The sequence below is a fragment of the Harpia harpyja genome, chromosome 6 (assembly GCF_026419915.1).
Source record: "Harpia harpyja isolate bHarHar1 chromosome 6, bHarHar1 primary haplotype, whole genome shotgun sequence".
Lineage (NCBI taxonomy): Eukaryota > Metazoa > Chordata > Aves > Accipitriformes > Accipitridae > Harpia > Harpia harpyja.
This window is the reverse complement of record NC_068945.1, coordinates 1,210,635-1,238,019: the sequence shown is the minus strand read 5'-3', so window position 1 is coordinate 1,238,019 and position 27,385 is coordinate 1,210,635. Positions and strand designations below refer to the sequence as shown.

At 40.9% G+C, this 27,385-nt stretch overlaps 1 protein-coding gene across 1 annotated transcript in view; it reads left to right on the top strand.

Moving 5' to 3' along the window:
- Positions 1-25,421, top strand: part of EFCAB6 (EF-hand calcium binding domain 6) — a 114,554-nt gene extending 89,133 nt beyond the window's left edge. Inside the window, 7 exon segments of the mRNA XM_052789829.1 lie at positions 3,202-3,390; positions 13,035-13,247; positions 16,666-16,893; positions 18,768-18,945; positions 19,780-19,964; positions 22,479-22,628; positions 25,066-25,421. Of these exon segments, the coding sequence (XP_052645789.1) occupies positions 3,202-3,390; positions 13,035-13,247; positions 16,666-16,893; positions 18,768-18,945; positions 19,780-19,964; positions 22,479-22,628; positions 25,066-25,188 (1,266 nt within the window). The 3' untranslated portion in view covers positions 25,189-25,421.
- The last annotated feature ends 1,964 nt before the right edge of the window (positions 25,422-27,385 follow it).

Sequence of the window (27,385 nt, the reverse complement as noted above, 5' to 3'; positions counted from 1 at the left end):
TAATGTCTATTTTTTTCTGCCTGGCTGGGGACCAACCCAAAGGCTTCAAAACTTTTCTGCTATTAATTGAGTGCTACCAACAACCTTAGCCTATGTAGAAATAGTGTCTTCTGACAACAGCAGACTCCTTAATTGATTGTATTCTGGTAACTCCACAAAACAAGCATATCAAACCAAGCCTAGAGGTTTTCTGAATGTAAGGATTGGAAAGGAAAAAGCAAATAGCAAATTATCAGGACCTTCGTCTCTTCCCCAAACCCCTTTTCCTCCTCCAGTTGTCTGTAAATTGTGTCCCAAGCGTGTAAATATCACACGTCTTTGAAATAGCTCTGTTGACTTTCCTAAGCTGAGACTTATAATAAGTAGATATAATGTGCTACTGCAGGCAGGCATTATGGTTTTATCAGATGAAAGGATCATGTAGCAACTGAGGATAAAGACATTTGATCAGATGTGAGCACATTATAGTGGCTGCAGAAGTTAGCACCTGTCAGCTGGGGCTCTGCAAGTATCTGCATTTATGCTCTTGGCCACTTCTGATTCTGACACAGACAGATAAGGTGCATTAGCTGTCGAGCAGCAAGCTTCCTGGTTTCCCACCTGTAAAATGAGAACAATAAAAATAACCACTTCTCTACAGAATTTTGAAAGCCCTGAATGAAAAAATGCTGTATATTAAGTAGTCTTAGACCGTTGTGTCGGAGCCTACTGAAATGCAGCAGCCTCTAGAGTAAATAATTCTTGATGCCACAGTAAGATTATTTTCAAGCATGGGAAAGAATAATCAAAAAGACCTTGAAGGAAACATTGCCATCACAAAGAACTGTAGACCCATCTCACCTGCACCTGCAGTTTCAGGTCCAGCTTAAGCTCATGGCTTCAGAGGCAGGCTTCTGCCTGCAGAGATGGTCTTGCTACCCCTGTGGCCACAGCAATGTGGTCCTCCCACCCGCCTTGTGCGAAAACCGGTACTTGCCTTCCTGCCCAATGACCCGGGTCAGGGAACTTCAACGCGACAAAAGCCTGACCGGTCGTGTGTCACCACGGGAGAGCTGCTGCCCACACAAGGGAGGGGAAGGAAGAGAGACGTGGCTGGGAAGACGATGCGGGTAGAAATTCCCTGTCATCAGTGGCTGCGTTTCTGAAATCTCGATCTGTGGACTCTGTCCTGCAGTTAAAAATAACACAGGCTTCCAACAAAGACATCACTAGTGATGTCACTGGTACCAGCACCCCAAAAAAGTAGTACCGTGGGTGATGCTGTTTCTTTACAGAAATGTCTTTTCACTCTCTTTGGAGACTCCTGTGACGTGTAAACTTACTGGGGCCACGTTGCCATTTTTGGCCAGATAGACTAACTATTGAACAGGATACTGAAATATTTATATAATCACTTTACATTTTTCATAGTAAGGGGGGGGGGAGAAGATCCTTCCTGTGCTCTGCATTATTGAAATAAGAAATAGATAATGTCAATAGCACAGGTTAGTGTTCATTAAATTTTAATAGAAGACAATATCTGTCCTCTCATCCCTGGGTGTCGTGGGAATGGAGAAGGTCACAGTTTTGTCTGCCGAGGGTATGATTTGAAAATGACTTTTGGCATGAACAAATTGTCCATTTAGTCTTTTAGGATACCATTTGGTGGTTAATATAACCTCAGGGACCGAGGGATTTTCTCCATGGAGAGCCAGACTTTGTCCACCATGCTATGGAAAAGCAGAACTATTTCTCATTTCCCTTACAAGAGAAAACAAGGAAGTTCTCAATTTTCTTCTGAGCCATTTTTTGAGTAATACTTGCTGCCACCTATGTGATGGGGGACTCTAATGACATAAGCTTATAACAAACTATTTTGTTAGAAAGAGGCAGATCTGAAAGCACAGTTCCTAGAGTCCAGCTAGTTGAAAAAGAAAAAAAACCTCATCACATCCCATCCACAACATTTCTACAACTGAATACAGACCTTGGAATTTTCATAACAAATAGTTTAAGAGTTCAGGTGGGTCCTCTCTGTTAGTATAGTAATTTCCCATTCATTTTCACCACTTGGTACAATGCATACTATATACTCAATGTTTTGTTTTTTCCCATAAGACTTTCAGTATGTAAGCAAAGATCAAACTTTCATATTAAGAAGTTACAGAATCCTCTTTAGTGTTCAAAGGATCCCTTTCCAATATCCTTTGGATATGGTAGCACTTGTTTTGCCAGTATGGCATGGTTTACGTACATTAAATACACATTTTTAAGTCCATTATTTAGAACCGTTCTAATGGTAAAACAAAAATTGCTGTATTACACCAATGTGCTATCGTGTTAGCAGACAAATAGGACTTTAACTTGAAGTTTTGAAAGGTGTAATATTCATTCACATTTATGGAACCAGTAATCTATATGTGCAGCGTCATTAATAAGGGGCAGAATAAAACAAGGGGGCACAGTAAGTTAGTAGCAGCCAGGCAGAATGAGAGTGGATGTGACCCACAACATTTCTAGACCTTGCCATTCATTTGAACTACTCTCTTGCATGCTTCCTGCTGCAGCTGTGCTAAACCTAATCTGTTTCCCCTGGGAAACCTTTGGAAAACTCCCACGAAGAATAGGCTGGGCATTTTGCGCAAAGGAGGATGAGAAGAGAGCAAGTAAGCCTTCAAGATGAGCTGAAGCTAATGAGGATGAAGGACTATCAAGCCCTTTACAGAGTAGAAAATAAACTTGCCCCACCAGGGACAATAATTGGGGGGTGGGGGGCAAAAGGCAAATTAAATATGCTCAGGTGAGTTTAATTAAAAATATTTTAATTTAGGTTATTTAAGGCAGCCCTCAAATATTTTTGTTTGTTTCCTCTCTTGTCTTAACCACTACCTTTTCTGGAATGTTTGAATATTTGATATAATGCCTTTTTGCTTTTACTGCAGGTTGTTGTTTATTTCTATATTTATATTTACATATGGCACAGAAATACAGGCTATTTTGGGCTTATTTCAACAATTGCATCTCATTTTTAAAAGAAAGGAAATCTTCAAACTAAGTAAGGTTCTGTGAAATGTGTTTTGTTCCTTCATCTGTAAAATACATGCAAGTAAAAGGCATATGGGTCTCAGGTATTTCCATGTGAACTGCTAAATGGTTGCTGAAAAAGACTTCTCTTTTGGAATGTCTAGGTTCGCTTGAATAATTTGTATTCTTGCTTTTCAGGCATTTTCTCTATTTGGTAAAGAAGACACTGGAGTAATTAAAGCACTGGAATTTTGGCAAGTACTTGACCATTTCTGCTTTAAATTATCAGTCAAGCGGTTCAGACACCTTCTCAAGAACCTTAATCTTTGTGAGGACTTGACAGTAGACTGGAAAGCTTTCCTGAAAAACATAAACCACCTCATAGTGGTAAGAAAAGCTACCAAGCTATAATATATTTCTTTAAAAGGTATGATCTGATGTGTTAGAAGTGAGTGACTGACTAACTATGCATGCAAAATTCACGTATATTTCTGTTGATTCCTGTTGAATTCCATGATGCCCTTATCTCTTTACAAACTGCTTGAAGAAGTTAAGTCTTACATTCATGTAGATTTAGGTCTCTACGTGTAGCAAGCTGAAAACGTGACCGCGGATGCAGACAGATTGCCCCAACTGGACAATGTAGGATGTGGGATATCCAGATATGCTCAGTGATCCCCGACCTGTTGGGATGGACTGGCAGGGGCTGGGCAGAAAAGTGAGTGGAATGGGAAGCCCACCAGGTTCTTGGTGCCAAACAATAATAGCAGCGGAGATGTAGCAGGAAGGTCAAATGCAGAGGTTAGGCAAGTGCAGAGAAAATCTTGACTGCAGTCATGGATAGAGTCTTCTGATGCTCTGAATATGCCTGTTGCAACAACTCAAATTAAACTAGAGTTGCTGTCTCTCTGTGGCAGAGGTTTGTGTCCACATTGCCTCATTTGGAGTCGTTCGCTTGGCGCAGACTGTAGGAAAAGATCCTTTGGTTCATAATCACATCCTTTTATCAGTGCAGCAATCCTTACTATGTTTGTAAATAACAGGAGTATTACGAAAACATGTAAGTAAAAGAAGTCTCTGTCCTATTTTAATTTCAAAGTCCTGCCTTTCCCTCTAGCTTCTCCCCTCTTAGTCTGCCTTAGCCAGCGGGAAGCGGGTGTAAGTAGATCTGAGGGTGCAGGAGTCCAAATGACATTACCGTACAGCTCATTCTGAACTTGGCTAAGGATGGAAAAGCTGGTTACTAGCTGGATAAAAAGCAGTTCTAAAAAAAAGTAAGTATTAACTTGCATCTTACATTCTAAGAAGTAACTATGTTTCATTTTCAAAAGTATATGCTCAAAGCACAAATAAAGTGAGAAAAATAATAATCATCACCCAACGGAAAACCATATAAAAAGCCTACCACTTTATTGCCATGGCGATAATAGAATGTTGTGCTAAACAAATCCATATAGAGCTATACAGTGATTAAATCTTGTGTCATAAAGTAGAAGCTGGAAAACCAGTGAGATCCATCTCAGCCTCTTCGCGTCCCGAGTCAAAGTCTGTCAGGCTTCAAATAATTGCAGGGCTTGAGAGATTCACGAGGGGAGGAAGAGGAAGGACCACGGGTTTTGAATGAAGGAGGACCCATAAACAGCTCCAAACGCTTGTAATGTGTTACAGGCTTTTGTAGCAGGTTAGAGACTTTATCCATAGGTGTCAGTTACCAATAGGCATAGCTTTACCAAAGTGCTTATTGTAAGTGTAGCTTTATTCAAAATTTTATAGGGTTGCTTAAATGTATTTTATTCTCTGAAAATTTAGCATTAATATTTATAGTAGTGCAACTGTTACTTTGTCCTTAGTGGCAGGACTACATTTAATTATAGTTATTTAAAAAATATTTGGGGATTCTAAAATATTTATATTTTCAGCTTATTAAAATGCAATCAACAGATATAATAGATTACATGGTTCTCAAGTGTAAACAGTGGAATACTTTGTATAGGTTAGAAAATGCCGCATTTCCCCCTTTCCTGCTTTTGTGCTGATATAAATTCAGTAAGTTTCAACTGAGTCATACCAGCACAAAGACCAATTGTATGAAATACAACATACCTGCATAATTATTTTAAGAACGTATTTGTGTGCTGTAATATTGACCCACCAGCAAGCTTTCCTGTTAACTTTAGAATATGTAGCTGCTTTTGTTAGGGAAGGTTTTGCTGTAATGTCTTCTCATCCTCAAAGCAGGTGCTAAGCCTCCTTAACAACTTGACAAGCTGCACAGTTCCTGGGGTCTGCAAGAGTCCATGTTTTAAGGTGAAGTCTCTTTAACTGTTAGTCCTCCAAGACCCCAAATACTTTCCACCTCGACTTAGCAAAAAAATAAGCTACCTCCACATCTTTCAGGAGGTACTCAGTCCATGAGAGGGCTGTAGCCCGTACTGCTTTTTTCAATATTGAGCATTCACCTTGAACAGTTTTCTGTGCTGTGTTAGGGGTAGAAGGGATAAATCCATCATTAAAATCTTAAATTAATCCACAAGGGAATGTTTTTGAAAAGACAAAACAAATACGAACCAGATTCACAGTGCTGGTTCACCTTCCAGATGCTCTCAAATCTCATGTTTTCATTTTGGGTTCAACCCAAAATTTCCCACACCTTTGCAATTTCATCCCACCCTGGGTTCACACGTATTCCTGGGCTCCTGTGCAGGTTCTGAGAGAAGGCTGGTTGTTAAATTATTCACTTCATCCAAACACACTACAATTTTGGCCTGTAAAGTATGTATCTAAATTAATGAGGTATGCAATTCATTCAGGCATGTTAGGAAAACTGATCATTACGCTATACAATTTGATCACTGAAGTATATTAAAAAGTAACAAGTAAAGTATGCAGCTTGATCATTAAAGTATGGAAAATTTACTGAACTAGTAAAGTATGAGCCTGGGATGACTTTTGTCTCAAATGGCACCTCATAAATAAAACCCACAACCACAAAGGCAAACATTCACAAACCCAACAAGCCATACAGATTTAAGTTGTATTTTTTCCTAGAAAACAGCTGAATGAGGGGAGATGAAAAAAATCTTGTGGAAATTATTTCTAAACGTTTTATGCATCACGTGGATCTTTTGATGGCTTTGACATATGTTGATGAGCTTTACATCCTGATTAACTCTCTAGAATACACACTACAGCAACTGTATATGAGCAGGATGCCCACTGAAATACAGCTGTGTAGAGCTGTAGGGCTATACTACACAAAAATAGAACTAAAGAAACGTAAAGTATTTTAAGCAATGTGAGTGCAGCTTAATATTCAGATAGGAACAAACCATGGTTATGGCATTTAGCTTGGGTGTTGCCAACCAACTGCGGAAGAGCTGAGAAAGGAGACAGAGAGGACATTGTCTTGGGTGGGATAGTATTAACCACCAGTGGACTCTCTGAGGATATTTGTAAAAGTCAAGACCCCGGAGCTAGGAATACGCATCATGAACTTTTCTTGGCTGGCCTGCCAGTCTTGTGATTAATAAGGCCTGAGTGGAGCTCTTCTGCATTAAAGTAAGTGGCTAATGCAGTCTGGCCTAATGAAAGCTGCAGTTGGGAATCAGGCTCCCCCAAAAGAAAATGTACTCACACGTCCTTCCCCACTGGGAGCTATTTCGGATGTGGAAGGGGAAAAAGTAAAGAACGTGTTAAAAGCAATAGTTCAGGGCGTGCTGGTCAGGTCTAGAACAGCAAGGTGTTCATACAGGATCAGCACAGCTGCCTATAGCGGGGAATATATGGGGAAAGGAGGGATTATGATCAGGGCCAAACAATTTGTTGTTTAGCTTTCCTGGAGCTGACACCGCTGAGTAATTTGCTGCAAGCTTAGTAAAGCTTCACCTGTCAAGTCCAGCAGTGAGGAGAAAGAGGGCAGGCCAGGTTGAGGAGATGACAGAGAAGTGACAGATTACCGCATGTGTCCGTGTTCAAGGGCAGGAACTGAGCTAACTAGGGGTTTGCTGACACGTGTGTCTTTCAGCTCACAAAGGAATTACTGGAATGAGTAGAAACATATTCAACAAAGCTTTTTTTTAAAAAATGCGATTTCATCTAAAATGATGAAATTTGGAAATCGGATTGAATTCCAGGACTTCTTTGCAGACATTTCAATATCAAATCAGGCATTTGAGTTGGCTTTTTCCTGAACTTTCTGTTTCCACACTAAATTCTCCATTTTCATTTGTGTTTAGCTTCCTGTTCTGAGTTTCTCTGCAGTCTGTCTCATGCTGCAGAGTGCCGCCTTCACCAGCTGAGTGCATTTTGTTTTCAGCCAGTTCCATCTAACCAACCTGTCTGCAAAACTGCAGGCTTGTTCGTGCATCCTTGATGTTCTTCCTGCCAGAGAGACCATCCTGCTTTTCCTTGGACCAGTACCCATGAGAGGATTCCCCCCAGTATAGCAAGTTCACATCTCTTCTTGAAGCCTGGCACTGTGAGAACTGTACCTCCAGGTCCCAGCACTGAGGTCCAGGATTAGTTTCTGCTATTCACTAGTGAAAACCATGGGTACATCATCACGGTCTCCATCTTTGTTGGGCATGTTGCTGGTGGAGAGTCTACAGAGCTAAAGCCACTTGCTCTCACACCACATTGCTTTCAGCAGTAGCTGCTACAATCCCTTCCTGTAAAACACAAGCAAAACAGCTTCCTTGTGATCTTGGAAACCATTCTTAAATCAACAGAGGGGACAGCACTGACACAGCTTACCAGCTCCACAAATGGAGAGTGGCTGTGCTGTGACTCCCCAAAGACTGATTTGCCTGCGAGTGATGAAATGCAGCGTGCAACTCTACAGTGTTATCTGTTGTAACCATATCGTTTTGGAGCTCAAAAAAGTCATGCAACAGAGAATTGACATCCTCAGTCTTTCCACAACCTTGCTTCCTAAACTCAGCAGCATTCCTAACCCTGTATTCAGGCGTGGGGAGCTGAAGTTCATTTTGCTGCCATAATCTACCTGTGAAATCGCAGCAGGAATATGTAAGGACCTGCTCTGCAGAGGTGCTGCTTTTTCCTGTCTTGGGGGTGGGAGTTTTACAGGTTTATTCCTTACTCACTGTCCTCATCTGTTGAACCTCTGGGCCTTCCTGTTCTGGGCCACTGATTTGATCAGACACTGTCATCAGTCATGACCCATTGCACCAGCAGCAGAGATTACCAGCCCTGCTGCTTATGTCCCTACCCTCAGCCAGCATGTCCTGGTTTCAGCTGGGATAGAGTTAACTGTCTTCCTAGTAGCTGGTACAGTGCTGTGTTTTGAGTTCAGTATGCGAAGAATGTTGATAACACTGATGGTTTCAGTTGTTGCTCAGTAGTGTTTAGACTGAAGTCAAGGATTTTTCAGCTTCTCATGCCCAGCCAGCGAGAAAGCTGGAGGGGCACAAGAAGTTGGCACAGGACACAGCCAGGGCACCTGACCCAAACTGGCCAACGGGGTATTCCATACCATGGGACATCCCGTTTAGTATAGGAACTGGGAAGGGGGGCAGGGGAATCGCCGCTCGGGGACTAGCTGGGTGTCGGTCGGCGGGTGGTGAGCAATTGCACTGCGCATCATTTGTACATTCCAATCCTTTCATTATTGCTGTTGTCATTTTATTAGTGTTATTATCATTATTAGTTTCTTCTTTTCTGTTCTATTAAACCATTCTTATCTCAACCCACGGGTTTTGCTTCTTTTCCCGATTTTCTCCCCCATCCCACTGGGGGGGGGGGGAGTGAGTGAGCGGCTGCGTGGTGTTTAGTTGCTGGCTGGGGTTAAACCACGACACAGCAGCACCACAAACTTCGTCTGTCCTATGTAGAACAGCTCCAGGGAAATACTCCTTCTGGGATACCTGCATGTTTGCATCTATTTTCCAGTATTACATCTGCTTCAGGCTAAGAAATGTTAAAGTTTTCCTTGCACCATGATCTAACTCCATGTTTCTCTTTATCCATAGCAAAACTGGTTTGAAAATTCCCCTTCCTGGCCTCTGCTCTCCTGTGCAGTTCCCTCCCTATGACTACAATGTGCTGTCCCCCATTGTGCTGGGATATCTGTTTTGGGATCCTTCCCCACTGACAAGCGTGCTAAAGCCATACTTCCCTTTCCTTTTCTGTTCCAAATAATGAAGAAAAGGGTCTAATGGAATTTTAAAATGGCAAATTGTTCCTTGGGATGGAAGCCTTTCACTCTATATTTACTAAGAGCAGAGGAAAAGGAGAAAGTAGGGATAATGGAAAGTAGGGAATGTAGTATTAGACCATCAGGCACAGTGCTGATGGACTAGGCACTGCTGGGGAGACAGAGGAGCAGGGAAGCCTCACTGTGGCTCCTGCTTCTTTACCCGGTTCTACCTAGGCTTAATATTTCATAGTTATTTAATACAATAGTTATTTTTATTACATTTAGAGGAATGTGGCTTTTTTCTAGACAAGGCAGAGATTGGCATGTGGGCTACCTTTGACTCGTTTTGTCAAATCATTTTGTCAAACCATCGTATACCATTACATATTCTAAACACTACCAAGAGTATTTTATCCTGCAAATGTGGCCTCAAAACTTGTATCTGTCTGTTGCAAATAGTTGGTGAAAAGGAAAATGGTACATTACAGAATGACCCTCAATGGCGTTTTCATCTTTTATTTATAATGGAGTTTATTACTGCAAGCTCCTGTTGCACACCAGCTATCAAATCCTCAGCAGGTGTAAATCAGCACTCAGGTTAATGGAGCTAGACTGATCACTGCCAGATGACAATACAGCTCTCCTTGCAACCCAGGGATAAAATACAAGCTTCTCTAGAGTGCTGAGACTCCGAGAGCTAAAACAGGCTGGCTGATGAATTACTGGTTATCTGAACATGAGAAGAAAATGCACTTCCACCCCAATCCGTGGTCAGGCAACTAACTCTGCTGGTTCCACACATCTTTGGGGAAAAGCATTTATGGAAAACAACTTGAAGATACATGCTGTTAGGGTAAAGGAGGGCCCGCTGGCCAAGCACAGAAGCCTCTAAAGCTGTGTAAACTGTCAAAAGGATGATTACTTCTGGCAAAGGTCATTCTCACGTACAAAGAGGAAAATGCGTCCTTTTTCAGGGGAAGATACAAGGGCCTTCTTGTGTAAGCTGTTTCCCAAGACCTTTGCCTTCTGAGCCTCCCCAGAAAGGGATGGAGGTCAGACTTGTGACAGGGCAGGGAACAGGACCAGAGAAATTGTAGTTTATCTTGATGTACCAATTTACTTTCTAATTAAGAATTCCTCTTAATAGAAAAATCTTCCAGAAACAGGGAGCTGCAGGAATGGAGCTTCACTGAGCAGGTGTGGGTGGCAGAGCCTTCTTTTATTACTAATCAGCATAGTTATGCCATTTATAGAAAAGGACATGAGGCTCTGCGAGGAACTTTCTAAAGAGGAAAAATACAGCCCTGCTTTGAACAGCAAGCGAGCTACATCGGGTGGCCCATGAGAAAAGCCTCGTAATAATGCCCTCCTCTCTTGGTGAAAGCAGGAGGTGAAAGTGGATTTACATGGTCCTCCCGAGGTGCTCTCAAATTCTGTTCGGAAGGGCGAGAAAGCCTGTGCAGAGCTGAGCAGAACGGTCAGGTAATCTGGATTTCACATCTTATGGCAGCAGCTGGCGTTTGGCCACGGGCAGGTGCTGCTCAGAGGCCGTGGGGCAGTCTGAGAAGCTACGGAGCAGGAGCCGGCTGCAGGGTCCTGGCCCCTGAATTCTGCAGTGATATACCGACAGAGCCTGATGGGACGAGTGGAGCACGTGGCAGCCAATATCAGGAAATCACTAAAAGAGAAGTAACCCATTTTCTGTGCAATGGAAACTCTTCTGTAAATGATCTGCAAGCACTGCTAGGGCATACGCTGCACAGCTCTGAGGCAGCTTCATTCCTGCGGCTCCCTTTCACTCATGAGGTTCGAGTCAGACACAGCAAAGCTAAGTAATGTACCCACACTGTGTATAAGGTTAGTTTCAGCTGCAGGTTTTCTAGTTTTCAATCTGTGGTTTGCAAGAAGAACAAGCGATTTATTTTTTTTATTGGCTCTCTAACCATTTTAAGATCAAAGTGCATTAGGTCTTATGAAAGAAACAAAAAGCTCTTGAAATTAAATAAATTAGGAAAGCTTGCACTTACAAAATACATTTCTTTAAAAGGTCGCAGGGCAGTAACGCTTTCCCTAAATCTTTGGCTTCGTTAGAATAATTAAAAGCAGCGGTACGGTGCTTTTTAGTTGCAGTAATGTCGGGCAGGCAGAAGGCGCGCCCTGCCGTGGCCCGTGCCCAGCAATCTTCGTTTCCTGACTACGGCACACACTGGCTTCTGCGTCTGCATGCACGATTCCACTTCTCATATTTCTTCTCTTAATAATAATGCAGCCGTAAAGCCTGTCCCACATGTATGTTTTATGTAAAGCATGGTTAATATTGAAAAGTGTTATTTGCATCTGAAGATGGTGGAGTCTTTTCTGATTAGGAGGCAGGTTTCTTGCAGTTCTGTAAGAAACATATTTTCTTTTCCATCCAGTTATAATGATCATGTGAGACGTGACAAGGAAACAGGAGCGCAGGACCAAAAGCCATCTGTTTCTTTTTTGGTATTTCATATTGCATGGAGCAGGAAGGTGGCAGAGCTTATATGCTTAAACATAGGGGTACAAAATATGATAGTAACATTTAACATGCTGTAAAGAAATGTCATTGAACCAAAAACAGATTTATCTTTTTTTGTTGTTTTTATCAGGACCTCTTACCACAGCTATAGTAAAACTGGCTGCCACTTGTGTTTGTGAAAACTTTGCTTTCAAGATATTTTACATATTTAGTTTAGATAGTGCAGTGGGTGGAAAGTCAGCTTCCATTACTGAAAATAAATAGTTTCTTCTTCAAAATTCTGATACTGCTTTTCTTTGTTATTATTATTTCACATTGTGCCATTCCTAAGACTAATTTGTAAGTAAAACTTGGTTTCATTTTAAAAACTGAAGTTTACTGCTAATTCTGGAGGTAGAATGTAATATTGAATAGATTTCATTGATATTTAACTTCATGAAATGTAGCCTTTTGCCTGCACAGTTAGACTTTCAGTGTTCTCAGGTATGTCCATACCAAAGCCTAGCAGTGCTTTACTCTGCAGTTTATTCCAACCAACTGTATTTTGTCCTTTTTATTTCTGTTTGCCATATGACCTTCTACTGTATTTACCCAAAGTGCGGATTTCCACCCTGCAGAATGCATAATGGGAGTTTAGTCAGTAATAAGCTCCAGTGGTAGATTTTAAAAGCCGTACACCGGTGTTAGATTTGAAATCGACACACTGAAAAAAAAGGAGTTTGTGCACATCTTGTGCTAGCATTAACACACTTGTACCCAACCCCTTCTCCATTTTCCCCTTACATATTCTGTACCTTTGCAGCCTTCAACTGCATTGTTTAGCTGCAGTATCCCTACTGTGGGTGACCAGATTAAAAAGTACCGCCGTAAATATACCTGGACCTTAGAAAGGAAAGGGACATAATTGCCCTCTCTTTCATCTCAGAACTGAAGTGCCTTTTTAATGAAAGAGATTTCCACTGCTTGCTAAAGACTATTCAGATGAGAAGAATACATTTGGGATATTTGGGCTAGTTAGCGCTCACTTCCCTTTTTTCTGCATTAACAGAATAGCCCTCTTTGTAAGATCACCCTATTTTTTAGACCTTTGTAAAAGTTTAGGTCCCTCTTGGAATCCTGTGCTTTTGTTGGCCTGTCACCAGTTGGATCACATTTATAGAGAGTCTATTTTTTCCCTTAACTACTTGCATAGCCCCTTTTCTCTTTTGTGGTGCAAGCCAGAATTCCTGGAAGCAGGTTTTACTGCCCGTGGGATCTCTAAGGCCGCCTTCTCCACGGACGTTTCCCTCTTCGACTGGCTGAATGCCACACCATGATTTATAATTTGTTCAGTGGATCCATTACTGAATCTCTGTGTATGTTTTTTTTGTCTAGACTGAGGAAGGGCAAAAAGTCATTCCACCTAAATCTGCTTGGGAGCTGTCAGAGAGAGGCATCCTCTCACAGGTACAAGAACTAGTGACTGCTGGCTTTAAGGCAATTGCACAAGAGTTGAAACATATTGACTCTTCAAAAGATAATACAGTATCAAAAGAAGAGTTCTGGGATATATGTAACTGACATTCTCATCAGCTGACTGAAGAACAAGTAAGAAAACTATATTATTTTGTCGTCTTAATTTAAGTGTACAACTGGGTAAATTGGCTACGGCTAGAGACATGTGTTTGCATACTGCTGTGTATAGGCAAGTAGTTTAAAAATTTGGATGAAATGAAAATGTTTTAAGACTATCATTCCATGAACATTTGTTGCTACATTTGTGGGAGATTATTTTTTCCTTATCTCTGAGTATGGTTATGAACTATAATAATCGCAGGCTTTCTAAAGCAAAGTCACGGAGATGCTATTGCTAATAGCGAAGGTGTGAATTTAAAGCACAGTAGTTCTCTTTCACTAGCTCTTTATCTGTATAGTTGCTATTTTAAAAGTTTCTTCTTTCAATTTTAAATTAATCCACTTCCAGTTGATGGGGAAAAAAGCCTTCTCAGCATGGAATAAAAAGTATTTCCATGAGGAGCTAATGCAAATTCCTTTTTCTCAGTAGCTATTTTGTCCTGTCTTCCTTGGACAAAGACAGGGGCAAACATTTGACTTTCCCGGCCACCTCTCAGCTACTTTTCTGGGTTAAAGATTCCACCAGATTAGTGTTAGCAGAGTTTACGTAACCTTGAATTTAGCTTGAGTGACTGAAGTCGTGGCATGGATCTGGCAGTACAGACCATCTGATTAGCCCAGTGCTAATCTCAAGGGAATCTGAGAGGCCAGTCTTACATAAGATTCTGCTTCTGCTGAATTTAAAATTAAAAGGGCCATTTTTTTATCTTTGCTAATGCTTGTTCAATGTGATTTGTCCTAGTCCAAAGGCTAGGTGAATAATAAAACAGAGGGAACCTTGACTAAAAGATTTCAGATTTTACTTAACAGCACTCTAACCTTCATGCTCACAATTGCATCAATGCCATTTGGCAGCAAACTGAAAGACAAGACACAGAGCCTCCAAACTCATATGCGTGTCTGAACTACAGAAAATTATTTCAGTACTTTGCTGACTACAGATATACCCTCTGAGTTCTTGGCCCAGCATTTTTGACTATAAATTGCTGACAGGAGCAGGGCCTGCTTATAACTACAGCAAAGAGATTGCACAGTCTGCCGTGTTACCAGGTGCTGCTACGCATGCGTAAAGTTACAGGTGAAAGCACTGAAAAAAAAAAAAATATTTTCCACTTCCCCCTTGAAAATAGCAGAAAAAACCCAAATGGCCTATGTGCTCTATTCCTAGTAGCCACAATTCTGGTGAGGTACCAAGTGCAAGTGACAGATCTGAACCTGGAGCCTCAACATCAGGTGAAAGCAAAAGTGAAAATGTGGTGACACTCTTTCCTCATGCCTGTGAACCCCTGTGCAGAAGCATCAGGGTGATCTCGTGGCAGGAGAACACACACCTTCCTGAGCTGTGAAAAAAATCTCATTTTTTTTTCTTTTTTGGAAGCAGTAAGGCAGGCATCTCCAGCTGAAGGGTCCTCCAGACTAGATCCTGTCTACTTTACACTCAAGAAGAAGCGAAGGTACATGGGAGCTATTTTATACTTAAAAGAACCTCAGACAAGTGAAGAAAAAAAATCTTGATAGAAACTGTCATCCATAATAGCAACGAGAAGCAGGCCTGAGGAGCCTCATTTATATAAGCAGCAGCCTCTGTGTGAGTGAGACTCGAGCCCTGTATCTCCAGAGATATTTTGATTTTGACAGGCCTCTCAAAGATATGCCTACGTGTATCTATATGAAGATGCCCCAGGAGAGCCTTGCAATCTGGGTACAGGGTTTGCCACTGCTAATCCAAACCCCTGCCGTGCTGGTTGTTGTTGCTGCTCAGAGTTGTTACAGAAGTGTTACTAATAGTCATAGTCTGGGTGACTTCATAGAAAATGTCTTCTTTTATCCTTTTCTGGATGATGGCCACTTACTGTTTGCTATTAGCAAGGCTCAGCTGGAGTCCGTATTGAATAGTGGATGAAGAATTTCTTCCTGAAGTTTGGCTTCTTGGTCTTCTGAATTTCTGATACTGTGACCTTTTTCATAAAAGGCTAAGGATGGTAAACACGCTGCAAGCAAGGGGTTGATTAATATCTCGCCAACTGACATCTCCTTTTTTATCACAGGCACTTTTCTCGTCTCTGCTTGAACTCCCTTGACTTGCTTGAACTATCTGTAATCTCCCAAATGGCTAAACTTTGTTGGGTGTTGAAATAGTTTCTAACTATAGCTAACCCAGCTCATCAGGGTATTGTTCTATTTAATTGAAGTTTGTAATACACTTTGAGATCCTCGTATGAAGTGTGAAGTACAATCACAAGCGCAAAATAGAATTGTTTATAATTCATAATGTGGTAGCAGCCAGGCCAATGGGGGAAAGTTGAAAGGAAATTCAGAATGTATCCTTTGCCCTTTGAAGTTTGACTGCAACTTGGCACATGCATCAAAGAGGTGACTAGCTTCCTTTAGGGTTTAAGTCTCTGCCGGAAAAGATCAAATCAAAAGCAATCTGAAGTTCCCAATTAGATTTATATTAAAAATCAATAATGAAGACCCTAAAAAGGCATACTGATGACTTTTGAAACACTCACAAAATGAGTACAGCTCATTTAAGGGCAGGCTGTGATAATCCTTGCTTTGATTAGTAGCTTATATCATGAGTAGTCCCATTTAATTCAGTGCAACTACTTACTGAATAAAGTGCTGTTCAGTGGGAAATCAGCCCAGCCTCATCCTTACGGTACCATATGTAGCCCCGAGGGTGGGCTACCTGCCAAGGGTGGGCTACCTGCCCTGCGTTGGGCCACGCAGCCACCCAGACCTCCACAGGCAGCAGAAGCAAGGGTATCAGCAGCCGCCCCCAGGTCTTCTGTAGGCTGGCTGTGCTGTAGAGGTACAGTTCTTGGCCATACGTTGTAACTATATGTGATTCTAAAGGCTGTAAAGATTTCCTGCTGTGTTCTTTCATGCTGATTCATTTTTGCCCTCAGGGTGAAATAATTTGTTGATGCAAATACAATAACTGAGGAACCTTAATGGCCTCCTGAGATGGTGGTATAACTTAGGTGCCCCTGATAGCGTGAGAAATTCGCTTCAATGGTACTTAGCCAGGATACAGGTGCACCATGTATTTGATTTACATCTCATGTTAAAACGTTATTCTTCTATACTGCAGCTCAGTCACTGTGTCTAATCACAGGGTTTAGTAGCTTAAACAGCACACTAAGGGCCCAACTCAATTAAAAAATGTCCTGCAGAAATCCTTTTTTCATTGTTTTCCCAGCCTTGTGCGGGCTTCTGCAGAGAAGCTGTGATTTTTTTTTTAATAAGATGGGCCCTAGGATTCCTTCTGTTCCAGGGCATCCTCTCCCTTTCTTTTTGATATGTTTTGTCATATCCTTAGTACATAAGGGGATTCTCTTGTTGTAAAACTAGCATTTACAAAAGTCATCTTTTGCTTCTTCATTAGTTTGAAAATCTTTGGAACACAGTGGATGTCAGCACTGGTGGACGGTTGAAGTATCAGGACTTTTTGAAGAAGTTCAGCTCAGAACTTGTAACAACGCTGTCCAGCACTCCCAGTGCAACTAGTTCTGCAACTTCTACCAAGCCAGCTACCCATGCCGTGCAGGACCCATGCATGTCTCCTCAGCCTGAACGCCCCAAGACATCATCTTCTCTAGTAGGGCAAAAGAGTGTAAGTGTGGTTATTTTATGAATTTTCTGGATTTTCTTTTCTGTGCATAGGCTGAAAGTAATACCTGTGGGACTCAGTGAAGGTATTCCTATTGATTGCCCATGAAATCAGGCACAACCACCTGTCAATAAGCAAATGAGGTAATTTGCAAAACTGTGTTACGATGACAAAAATTGGGCCAGATGATAGTAACTCCACTAAAGTCCAAGGATATATGTTGATTTATACCAATAGCATTCCCTGCTGTTACCATACGCATATCCGCAGAGCTGTACGGCAAATAAAATTTCTGTGTTCAAGCACAATCAGATTTCTGAGAACAAAGAAAACAGCCCAAATTACAAAGGTCCGATAGCTGCAAAAGCAGCATAAAAAAAAAAAAATAGACGGCTTATCTGTGGTCACCTGACAAAGGTAGGCAGGACTGGCAGTTGCAATTTTCCAATAGGTGTTTGCTGGCCTGTCCTAAAATATTCTGGTGGTCTTGCCTGCTTTCTGGTGGATGCCAAATTACAGCAGTTAATGCCTGACAGTCTGATAGACTTGCCATGAAGGCTAGTGATCCGAGAGAGTTAAGAGAAATGAATTAGGAATGCAGTAGTTCTGCTTCATTTTTGCATCCATACCTATACTTCATGTCAATAATGCACTTTGGTCCTCTCCACTGCCATGCTGGCTTCTTACCTTGGTGCTAGAATTCACAGAAAGGTGGGGAAATCATTACACACAGAAAAATTAAATATCCCCCTTGTGGAGCTGCAGCTACATATTCCACGTTCTTTAGCTACAACCAAACCTACAACAGAAGAATAAAATATTTAGAATTATTCACTGCCTGGAACATGCTTGGATTTTCTGACTACTTCTACATGGAGATGTTTAGCTACTGAAAAAGAAATAACAGATTGAGCAAATTAAAGATGCAAACAACTTGTCAGGGCTGGTAAATCTAAACATTGGCCCATTGCTAGCTCAATTATTGCATTAACTATAGGTTCTTTCTTGAAAAGCCCAGATGATTAGCTACATGCATCCTTTGTGCTTTGATCCAGTTCCCAGAGAAAGCAAAGGAAATTTCCTTCTTACTGTCTGTGGATGCTAGATTTGAAGACAATAGGAAGAGAACTTAAGTCTCCCCAAACTTATGGCTGTTGGAAAGACCCCAGCCAACCTGAACACCAGTCAGGAAGAATGTTCCTGCAGCATTCATTGCATGGAAATGTGTGTGAGGCCTCAGCAAGTCCGCACCAGTGAGACCCTCAAGGGAGCACTGGGAGGTCTCACTAAACATGAGATTATATGTAGGATCTAGAAGCATAAATACCGCTTGTGCATGTATTGTACAGCAGTAGGCTGAGGCTTTGCTTCCAGCTTACCCACAGTACTGCTGAGGCAGTAGCCAAAAAGACACTGAGCACCGGGATCCTCTCACGTTACTCCTTCTGTGGCTCTGCGTAGGACTACTGCAGAACTGAGTCCTCCCAGTAACAACTCAAAGCAATGTTATTTTGTAATTCAGTGACTTTGCACTGGTTTGTGTTTGGTCTAAGATGGTACTACATAGCTTTTTTTGAACACAGTAGCTGTTGTTTAATAAGAAACAGTTTGGAGAAACTATAAGTGACTTACAGATTAAGCTGAATTAAGAAAAAAATAGTCAAGGCCCATTAAATGGTGTTCTTTTGACACTAAGAGTGTTCTCACATCTTTACGTAGAGTTTTGCAGACCAAATTCAAATCAGACTTAGAAGTGGCTCAAATGGTACATTAATCTCAAGGCTGGAAGGCCAGAAACTGGATTTGTCATCTGGTAGTTTATCTACACAACCAGTAAAACTCAATAGAAAAAAAATACCATTATCTCTTGCTTTTAGATAGCAACATCCAGTCATCCTCAGACAACAACAACTTGTTCTGCATCTGTCCTTACCTGCAAAACCATAGACAATAAGATAAGAAAGAACATCCTACATTCCTGGAGAGGCATACTGGAAGCATGCAAATAGAAGGATGTCGGCAAGCTAGGAGAAATCCCAGTGTCAGACTTCTTAGGTTTGTTCCATCTGAAAAGTGCTTTATTCATTCTCAGATGCATTCTGTTTTCTTTCTGCTGTCCCAGCCATAGGAACATCCCGCCTCTAGGAAGTGGCATCCACTGCATGAGTGCTCCAGGTACCACCCTGCTATTGCAGAGCAGAATAGCCTTAGCTGCAATACATTCACATTCCTATTCAGAATTAGCTTAGCTACTCCTTGAAAAAGAAGTGCATGGCTTGCTTGTGGGTACTTATGGCACGTGTACGAGTTTCTCATCACCTTCCCAATACACTACCCTTTCTGTGCCCTGGGGATATTTCAATAAATAGATTCACCAGTCTTTTCCTTGTGGGCTTCTGGTCGCGCTGGTCTCGATGGTTGAATGTCTGCTGAGTTGAAAGGACCCTGGATTTTACTCTGAGAAGAACTGGGCTATGCTGCTCTTCTGTTGCGTTCTCTTCTAGAGAGAGGATTTTCTGTGCCTTTGTTAGGATGTTTGCATGTGTGATAAGACAGTGCGCACCTGTATAATCACATGTAAAGTCCTGGCTGTAAGAACATGTTAGCTTATCAGATCTTCTATCTCAGGTGATGTCAGGGAGTACTTCTTGTGCATTTAAAATCAAAATGACATGTTATCAGTCCCCTGAAACCCTGTAAAATGTGAACTGCCACCCCATAAGTATAGGCATATGCATATACCTGCATATAGCAAGATCTGCATAACACACGCAGCAGTCACGGGAACTGATGACCTGTCAGCATTTACCTGGTAAAACTTGTGAACACAGGACAACGATTGGCTATTTTTAAGAATGACAAAATGAATATTCTTTCTTTGCATTTCAGATATAGCAGAGAAGTCCAATTTGGATTTAAATGAAGGGGAAATTAACCACATAACAACAAAATATGATTTCAAGAAAAATGGAAGATTTGCATACTATGACTTCCTTCAGAGTAGTATCTTGTTGTTAAAACCACAGGAAAGCTCACTGCTACAGAGGGTGATTATACAGAAGCCACAAAAGCCAGTAGGTACAAAGCTTATAAAAAAATCAAAATGACATTTTTTTTTTTTTTTAGTTTCTGCTGTACTGACAGGATATTTCATTGCCTGTCTCTGTAGTCACTTTATGCAGGGACTTTCTTTTCTTTTATTTAATCCCATGATACTAATTGCCTAGTATTCATTTGGTATCTCCTTCAGTTGGAGGATTTAACTCCTCGGATCATGCTCTGTGTATCCAGGTTATATAGTAAATTGGCCAAATTTGCTAAAATTTGGATAATAATTCCAAATAGAAAACACAGGAGCTGACAGTTTAAGAGCTTTTGTTGAACTAAATAAAAATCAAGCTAGAAATAAAAAGTGCATGGGATGTGTCTTAAGATGACCCCGACTTGTCAGCAAGCTGTGCCTCTGCTCCACACCCAGCACTGCAAGAAAAGCCCGGAGGAAGCTCTTCACTTGCACTGCTATTGACGGTCACTAAAAACATCTCGTAGCCAGGACTGGCCAGCACACATTGCGCCCTTGCAGCTCTCCCTGCCACACATACCAGCTCCCCAAGCTACGATGAAGAGGCAAAAGAACCCCAGCAAAACAGCTACACACAGGCTGTTCCCCCCTGCTCACAGTACTGCTCTAGGGCAGAAAAGATCAGAGGAGACACAGAAATCTGGCTCTCATGGCCCAGAAAGGAAGGCATCGGTAATAGCATCCCAATCAAGTTATGTAGTAGGAACAGTGCCAAATTCCAAATCTGCTCATTCAGCAAGCCTGCTACATTTTTAGGCTGTTTCTGACTGTGCCTAATTAGCTTAGATATGGTTAGTAGCAGCATTTTATAGAGAAATTACATTACCAAAGTGTTTTCAGATGTGGAATGAACAGATTGCTACCAAGGTATGAAGAGAGTATCATTAGGAATTATCAAGTATTCACCACCAGTAGGGAGAGTAAGGTGAAACTATTAAGTTTTGCATGAAAGAACTTCATTATCTTACATAAGGTTTCCTTTATACACAAATTTGATGCTGTAAAATTCCATCCCAGTATTCTGGAGTGGATAAAGCAGTAATTTCTAAGTCCCTATGTAGTTGTCTTGAATAATTTTTATTTATTCAGTTCAGAAAAAATGAAGGTCTCAGTCCATGTTCTGAGCATCCTTATATAATGTAATACTCAGAGTGAAATTTCCTCATAGACCTCTCGGTCCATTCCATCTAATAAGCGTACAGATACACATCAAAAGGCACCACAAAAAAAAAACAAATAATTTTTTTTTTTTCCTTTTTGGTGGCACGTACAATTCCTTCTCTTTCTCAAAAGCCTGAGAGAATCAATGGCCTAGGGCTTCATGGAAGCATCCAGGGTCTGAGCTATGAAAATTACCCAAGTTGCAGTCACCATGAAGTGCCCTTTCCCTCCCTTCAGCCCACAAGGGTACTCAGTATTTTGGATGGGAAACTGCATTATTCATGTACTCACTCATTCCTCAGCTACGTAGTCTGAAGGAGAAGTACTCCAAAAGCACAGAAAGAAGGTGCAGCTGGCCCCCCAGGTCTCTTACAACTAGTGTAGGCGCAGCACAGCCTCTGTGTCCACGTAGCAGATGTATAAAGCCGACTGTGCAATTCCTTCCCAAGGAGATGCTTGTAGAGACTCCAGTGACATGCAACCAGCACAAATGGGCACTATCAACTTACCCAATTACAATAATAAATACCAGGAGAAGGTAGGGGAAAGCTGAGATGGAGCCATATTTTAAGAAAATAGTAGAGCAGATCCAGAGCCTGCAGGTGGATTGGGGCTTGCTGATTTTTCCCAAAGTCCCTTACTCATCTCTCCAGTGTTAAAGCTTTGTACAAGTGGAACTAATTTTGCCTTAATGAATAGTTCCGCAGTTCACAGGTGTTCAGGGTACATCAGTGTAACAAGTTTAGCTGGGTTAAACAACAGGCCACAACATGTCCCAAGGAAAATTAATCCTATAGTCCAGCTGTGGAACTGCAGAAAGGTTCAAAAGCTGGTTACAAGGTATTTTATGTACCAGGGAAAGTGTACAGTAGGGTTTGTTTTTTTCTTAAATATTGTACCGCTCCCACAGTTGGCTTGTGCATTCAGTCAAATGTTTCACTCTGAAGCAAAAATTTCACTCTGAAAAATGAACACTGCAGAGAATTAAAAAATGACTGAAAGAGGGAGTTGAAACAAGGACAAGCATAACACATGTGAAGACACCGAGATCTAAGCAGAAGTAACACTGACTTCAGAATCAGTTTCAAATAATAAAAAGTTAGGGCTTTGACAGTGATTAAGTAAATATACCATCTGCACTTTCCAAGAATATCAAAATGTTATAGGTTAAAATAATCTTGTGTAAACAGTATCTTGCAATAATTTGTAAACAAGTATTCAGCAGCCAGTCATAGATTAAGGCAGTATTACAGTCCAACATCTTTTCATTCTGCATTATAGTTCTTCCCAGTTGTGTTCATGATGCTGTTAGTAAATGCAAGTCTTTCTCATCCAACTTTGTTAGCTGAGTCTTGGACCACAAACCACATCATTCCTCAGCGCAATGCTGAGAATTCAGCCCCAGATCCTGCACTGCTGGCGACCAATGAAGCGAACTTTTAAATCCTATGATGAAAGTCATACTGGACTGTTAAATATTGCAGATTTCAGACAAGTAAGTTGCGTTTAGCAAATAAGTCAGAAAATTACAGTTGTGTAATCTAAGCTTTCTGATTGAAAATTTTCTGAAAAATGGTACTGAACTAGAGCGTAGAAACTGGCTCCTCTCTGTGACTTCAGCTCTGACCATTACTCACGGTAATCTTTCTCCACATGTGATTACACTTCCTTGAGGTCTAAGGTCTTGGTGGCATCCTGAATAGATAACACAGAGAAAAACCTTAGTCCCTCTACAAAGTTTAAATGTGCATCTTCTACAAACACATGGGAAGGGACTAGAAGCGTACCTTCTGATAGGTCTCCCTACAGGCACTGCTACAGCTGCAGGATCCTGCCACCCTCCAACTGGTGTGGTCCTTTTGAAAAGTGGAATGGGCTCAAGCAATCCCCATTTGAGAGCCTCTGTTTCTGGTTTCTTTTTGCTTTTCTGTGTGCGGCATAATTTTATACTAGGCAAGGGATTGTATCCTCTGCAAATATTTAGGTATCTTGTATCTCCTCAAACAGCAAATACACACCTGCGTATTCTGGATATCAGTGATTCTTCATCTAGATCCATGGGGAGTTTGATTTTTGCTTAGCTTTACTGATTTCAAAAATCTTTGACATTGTTTTAACTAGGAATAATAATCACTATCTGTTCTGGAGTAATTCTGAATATTTACTATTCAATCGCAAGGAAAAAAAAAATAGAGTGGCGCCCTGAACCCATTTAATGCTGCATGCATTAGGACACCCTTTGGTATTGCTCTTAATTAAAAAAACAACTGATCAGCTAGCAGACAGGATGCTCAGTTGCAGTAAGCAAATGCTTGGCTGCAATAAGCAGTGCTAAGGTGTGCTTCTGACGCTCCCCTTCCCCTGGAGCTGCAGGAAGCCGGCTTGTTGCCTGGTAGATATAAACCTGTTCAATTATACCAGTCACAGAAATGCTCTTTTAAATCTTTACTTATTTAGGACTGATGGGAATGCGATACGTTCTGGCACTGCCACATAGTTGAAACCTGAGTCCCTGTCTGCTCCTCTCCAAAGGCAGAGGAGCAAGATGTATGGATCGATGCGGCCATATCACCTCCCTGCCTGCGGCTCCCCGGCTAGCACTGCCGCTTGCTGACTGCTTGGGCACTGCCTCAGTGGAGCAGGAGTGAAGATCAGGCTCCTTTGCATTTGATTTTAATTTGCCATGTTCCTCTAGGACATGTGATGATTACCATTTATAGTTAAAGTAATGTCAACAACTTTCTCATCAAGCTTCCTAACATGATACGAGCTAAGCAAAAAAAAAAAAAAAAAACCAAAACAACACCAAAACAAAACCAAACCAAACCCACAACAAAAAACTAACTCTTCATGGATCTAGATCAAGAAGCAATCCCTGATTCCAAAATCCTACTACAAAGGTGTTAATCTGCTGTTTGACAAAATATCAAGTGATTTGTGGAGGTACAGATCCCTTTATCTCCTAGGTAACTTAATTTACTGAAACGGGGAAATTAGCTCACTACTAACTTCAGTAACACTGCTATTTATGGCTGTACTATCTGCAAGGGGTCATTAGCGATTTCTGATGCTGAGCTGTTAAGAAGGAAAGGGGCAGACTAATCTGAGTTTGCCAGAAAAACTAATGACAACTGACATCATAGCCCACAAGGACACGCTGTGTTGCTGGTCACTTTCAGGGTTTAAATTCCCAAGTGCATCTAAAACCAGAAGTAATCCTCAGAAATTAATGCTTCCCCCCCCCCCCCATGTCAGGGCATTGAGAACATTTAAAACTGTTGAAGTGCTGAAAAATGCACTGGGTGAAATATTTGAAAGATGCAGGTATCTAACCTGGCTTTTAGCATCGGGTGGACCAGATGCATCCTGTTCAAGCTGGGTTCCCACTGAAGCGTTAGGAAGGCATGCTTACAGGCTGAGCATTTGTCCCACAGAAATTAAAAGCACCGAGTGCATCGTGGGCATTATTATATACATAGGGGTTTGTACAGTTTGAGTGACTGGATTATTCCTTCCGTTTCTCTGGATGCAAAGGCTGCAGATCACCCAAGGAGGATAGAAAGGAAGATATTCCACCTCCATCTCACCTCCAGATGGTACTGAAAGCCTTTTAAACATGTACTTTTTAAAATTAGCTTCTATTCACATGGGTGCTACCCATTTCCCAATGCTCCCTCAGGCAAGTGCTAGTTGGGCTAGTGGACAAAACCCCTGCGTGTGCAGGTTTTCAGATATGCGTCCCAGGGAGCCAGTATTGGCATGGGCAAAATAAAGGAAGGTTTGATTTTCTAATATTCTGAGAAACCTAAGACAGAGTGGAGCTGAATCATCAAGTTATTTTGTAAAGAAATTTTAGCAAGATAAACTAATGTTTTTACTTCTTGCTCACCTAAAGCACTAGAATAAATTTTAAAGTTGTTTGTCTTTTGTAGGTTCTTGGTGAGTACAGCATCACCCTAACTGAAGAGGAGTTATTCAACGTTTTGGAATACTATGATAAAACTTTGTCTTCAAAAATATCCTATAATGATTTTCTCCGGGCATTCGTACAGTAGGATTTGGTCAAATGCAGGAAACTGTAGATAAAGACAGTGACTGATTTATAATTTCAAATTTCAAACTAATAAATTAATTGAGTATGGCTTTTTTGTATCTATTCATTAGAAAACTCAAAATACTTTAAAATTCTGACAGTGGTCCTGTGTTGTGGATTAAATCTACATAGTGAGGGAATTAATTTTGCATAATCCATTTATCAAAAAAGAAAAAGACAACAATTAACACTATCAAAATAATGCTCCCTAAGACGTCTCCAAAAGAAAGTCATTTAAGGAAATTCTTTTTTTAATTTTACGCATTTTATTCATGACATACTCTTAACTTCAGTAAAAAGGTTTACAAGACACACTATTGAATTTCCTCAATTGTCATTTTCCAAATGTATGACTTTTAATACATTAGCCTTCAGTATTAAAAAAGAAATCAACCTATTTCTCGGTGCGTCTTTTTCCTCTACTTGCAGTGCCATATGTGTATTGTCAAAGACATGTTAATATGGACCAGCCATTGAAATCTGAGCAGATGCCAACTGTGTGTGGACACCACACCTTTCTCTGTCAAAGCTGTTCTTCTACATCCTTCAGCACACTTTCGAGAAGAAGCTACTTTACCAATAAGCATTGGCCTCTTAATTGCAGAGAAATATTCCCAGTGTTAACCATGAGGTTTATTTTTTTGAGGATACTACATATATGTATTTATACAACTAAACAGTAAATTGCAAATAAAACCTCTGATTAGATTTCCCAGTTCTAGAAAAATCCTGTTTGAATATCTTGTGAGGTACTTGGATTTGGTGAGGAAATTAAAAGATAATTGTCTGACTGTTGAACTCTTGTGATAGTTAAAGGATCACATGATCATCAGAGCCTGCTTCCTGGTATTACAGCAACAATTAAACACTTACCTGCTCTGAAGAATTGTTAGATAAATATTTCACTGTCTGGTTCCTGAATTAGTTTTCATCGGTACACCGAAGAGCCCTGTCCTCATCACCTGAACTGATTTGGAATCTTCCTTTCTCCCAAGTAACTTGCGAAGATAAGTCAACAAAAATTAATAAAACAAAAAAAGAGAGCAAGTTATGGGTGTACAAACACGCGCACGCACACACACACACATATGTATCAAGGGAATTCTTTGGAATGGGAAAGGGTAGAGGAACATAATCTTGTTTTTCTTATTATTTCTAGTGAACGTGTGAACCACTGCAATGAATCTGAAAGATTCCCAGTGCAGAACACTTTAATGCATGTTTTTTCTGAGAAAATGTTTCTTTGCATTTGGTGCTTTTCAGGAGATATTTTGAAGATTTTGAGTAAAAAGCATTGGGGATGTTTCAGATTGGATGTTCTGTATTGTTTCTTTTAGCTTCTAAGATTTGTGTAATTTGTACTCTACTATAAAATAAATACACTTGGAATTGGATATATTTGAAATAGTAACATAAAAAATACCTGGTAGACTTTTTTCCAAAACTGATGGCTAAGTCCCTGAAATTGCTGCTTAGGTGTTTGATTAACCGAGGAGACTGAAACTACCATTATTTAAGGATGTTCTCCCATACTAAATCAATACAAAAATTCCTAGTTCCATTAACAGTAGTTTTTAAGAATACACGTACACCTGTCAGCAAGCGACTAACAAGGGCTGGTCCTGGTTCAGTTGCCTGAACACAGGCACGAGTTCGCTGTTCCGACCCGGCTGTCCCCGTTAGTCCTGTATTAACGCCGGCCAGGCCCACAGGGATGTCTCCGGGGTCGGAGGGCATCTCAAACTACAATAGGTAACCGTGCTTCAGTAACTGAGCTGAGCCCAAGGGGCATTCTGTTTAGCCCCGCTTAAGATCCAATTAGTCTGGTTTTGTTTAATTTTATCCTTGTAAGTGGTGTGAAGCCTCAAACTGCTCTCTTTGTTAATGGCAACTTCTTTCCTCCTCCCCAGTCAGGTGCAACATGCCTGATTTAATTTCTGTTATTATTTCATACAGTTTATGTACGGAATTAATCCTTCATATTCCTTAAAGACTTAAGTGCTATTTCAGAATACCTAAGATTATAACACAAATATTACATTAATTATTTTTAAAATAGTGGATTTCACTGTACTGATCTAACCAAGGAGAAAAAAAAAAACTAGTTAAGTGATTATTGGTTAGTGTTGTTCGGTTTGGGGTTTGGTTTTTTTTCAGAA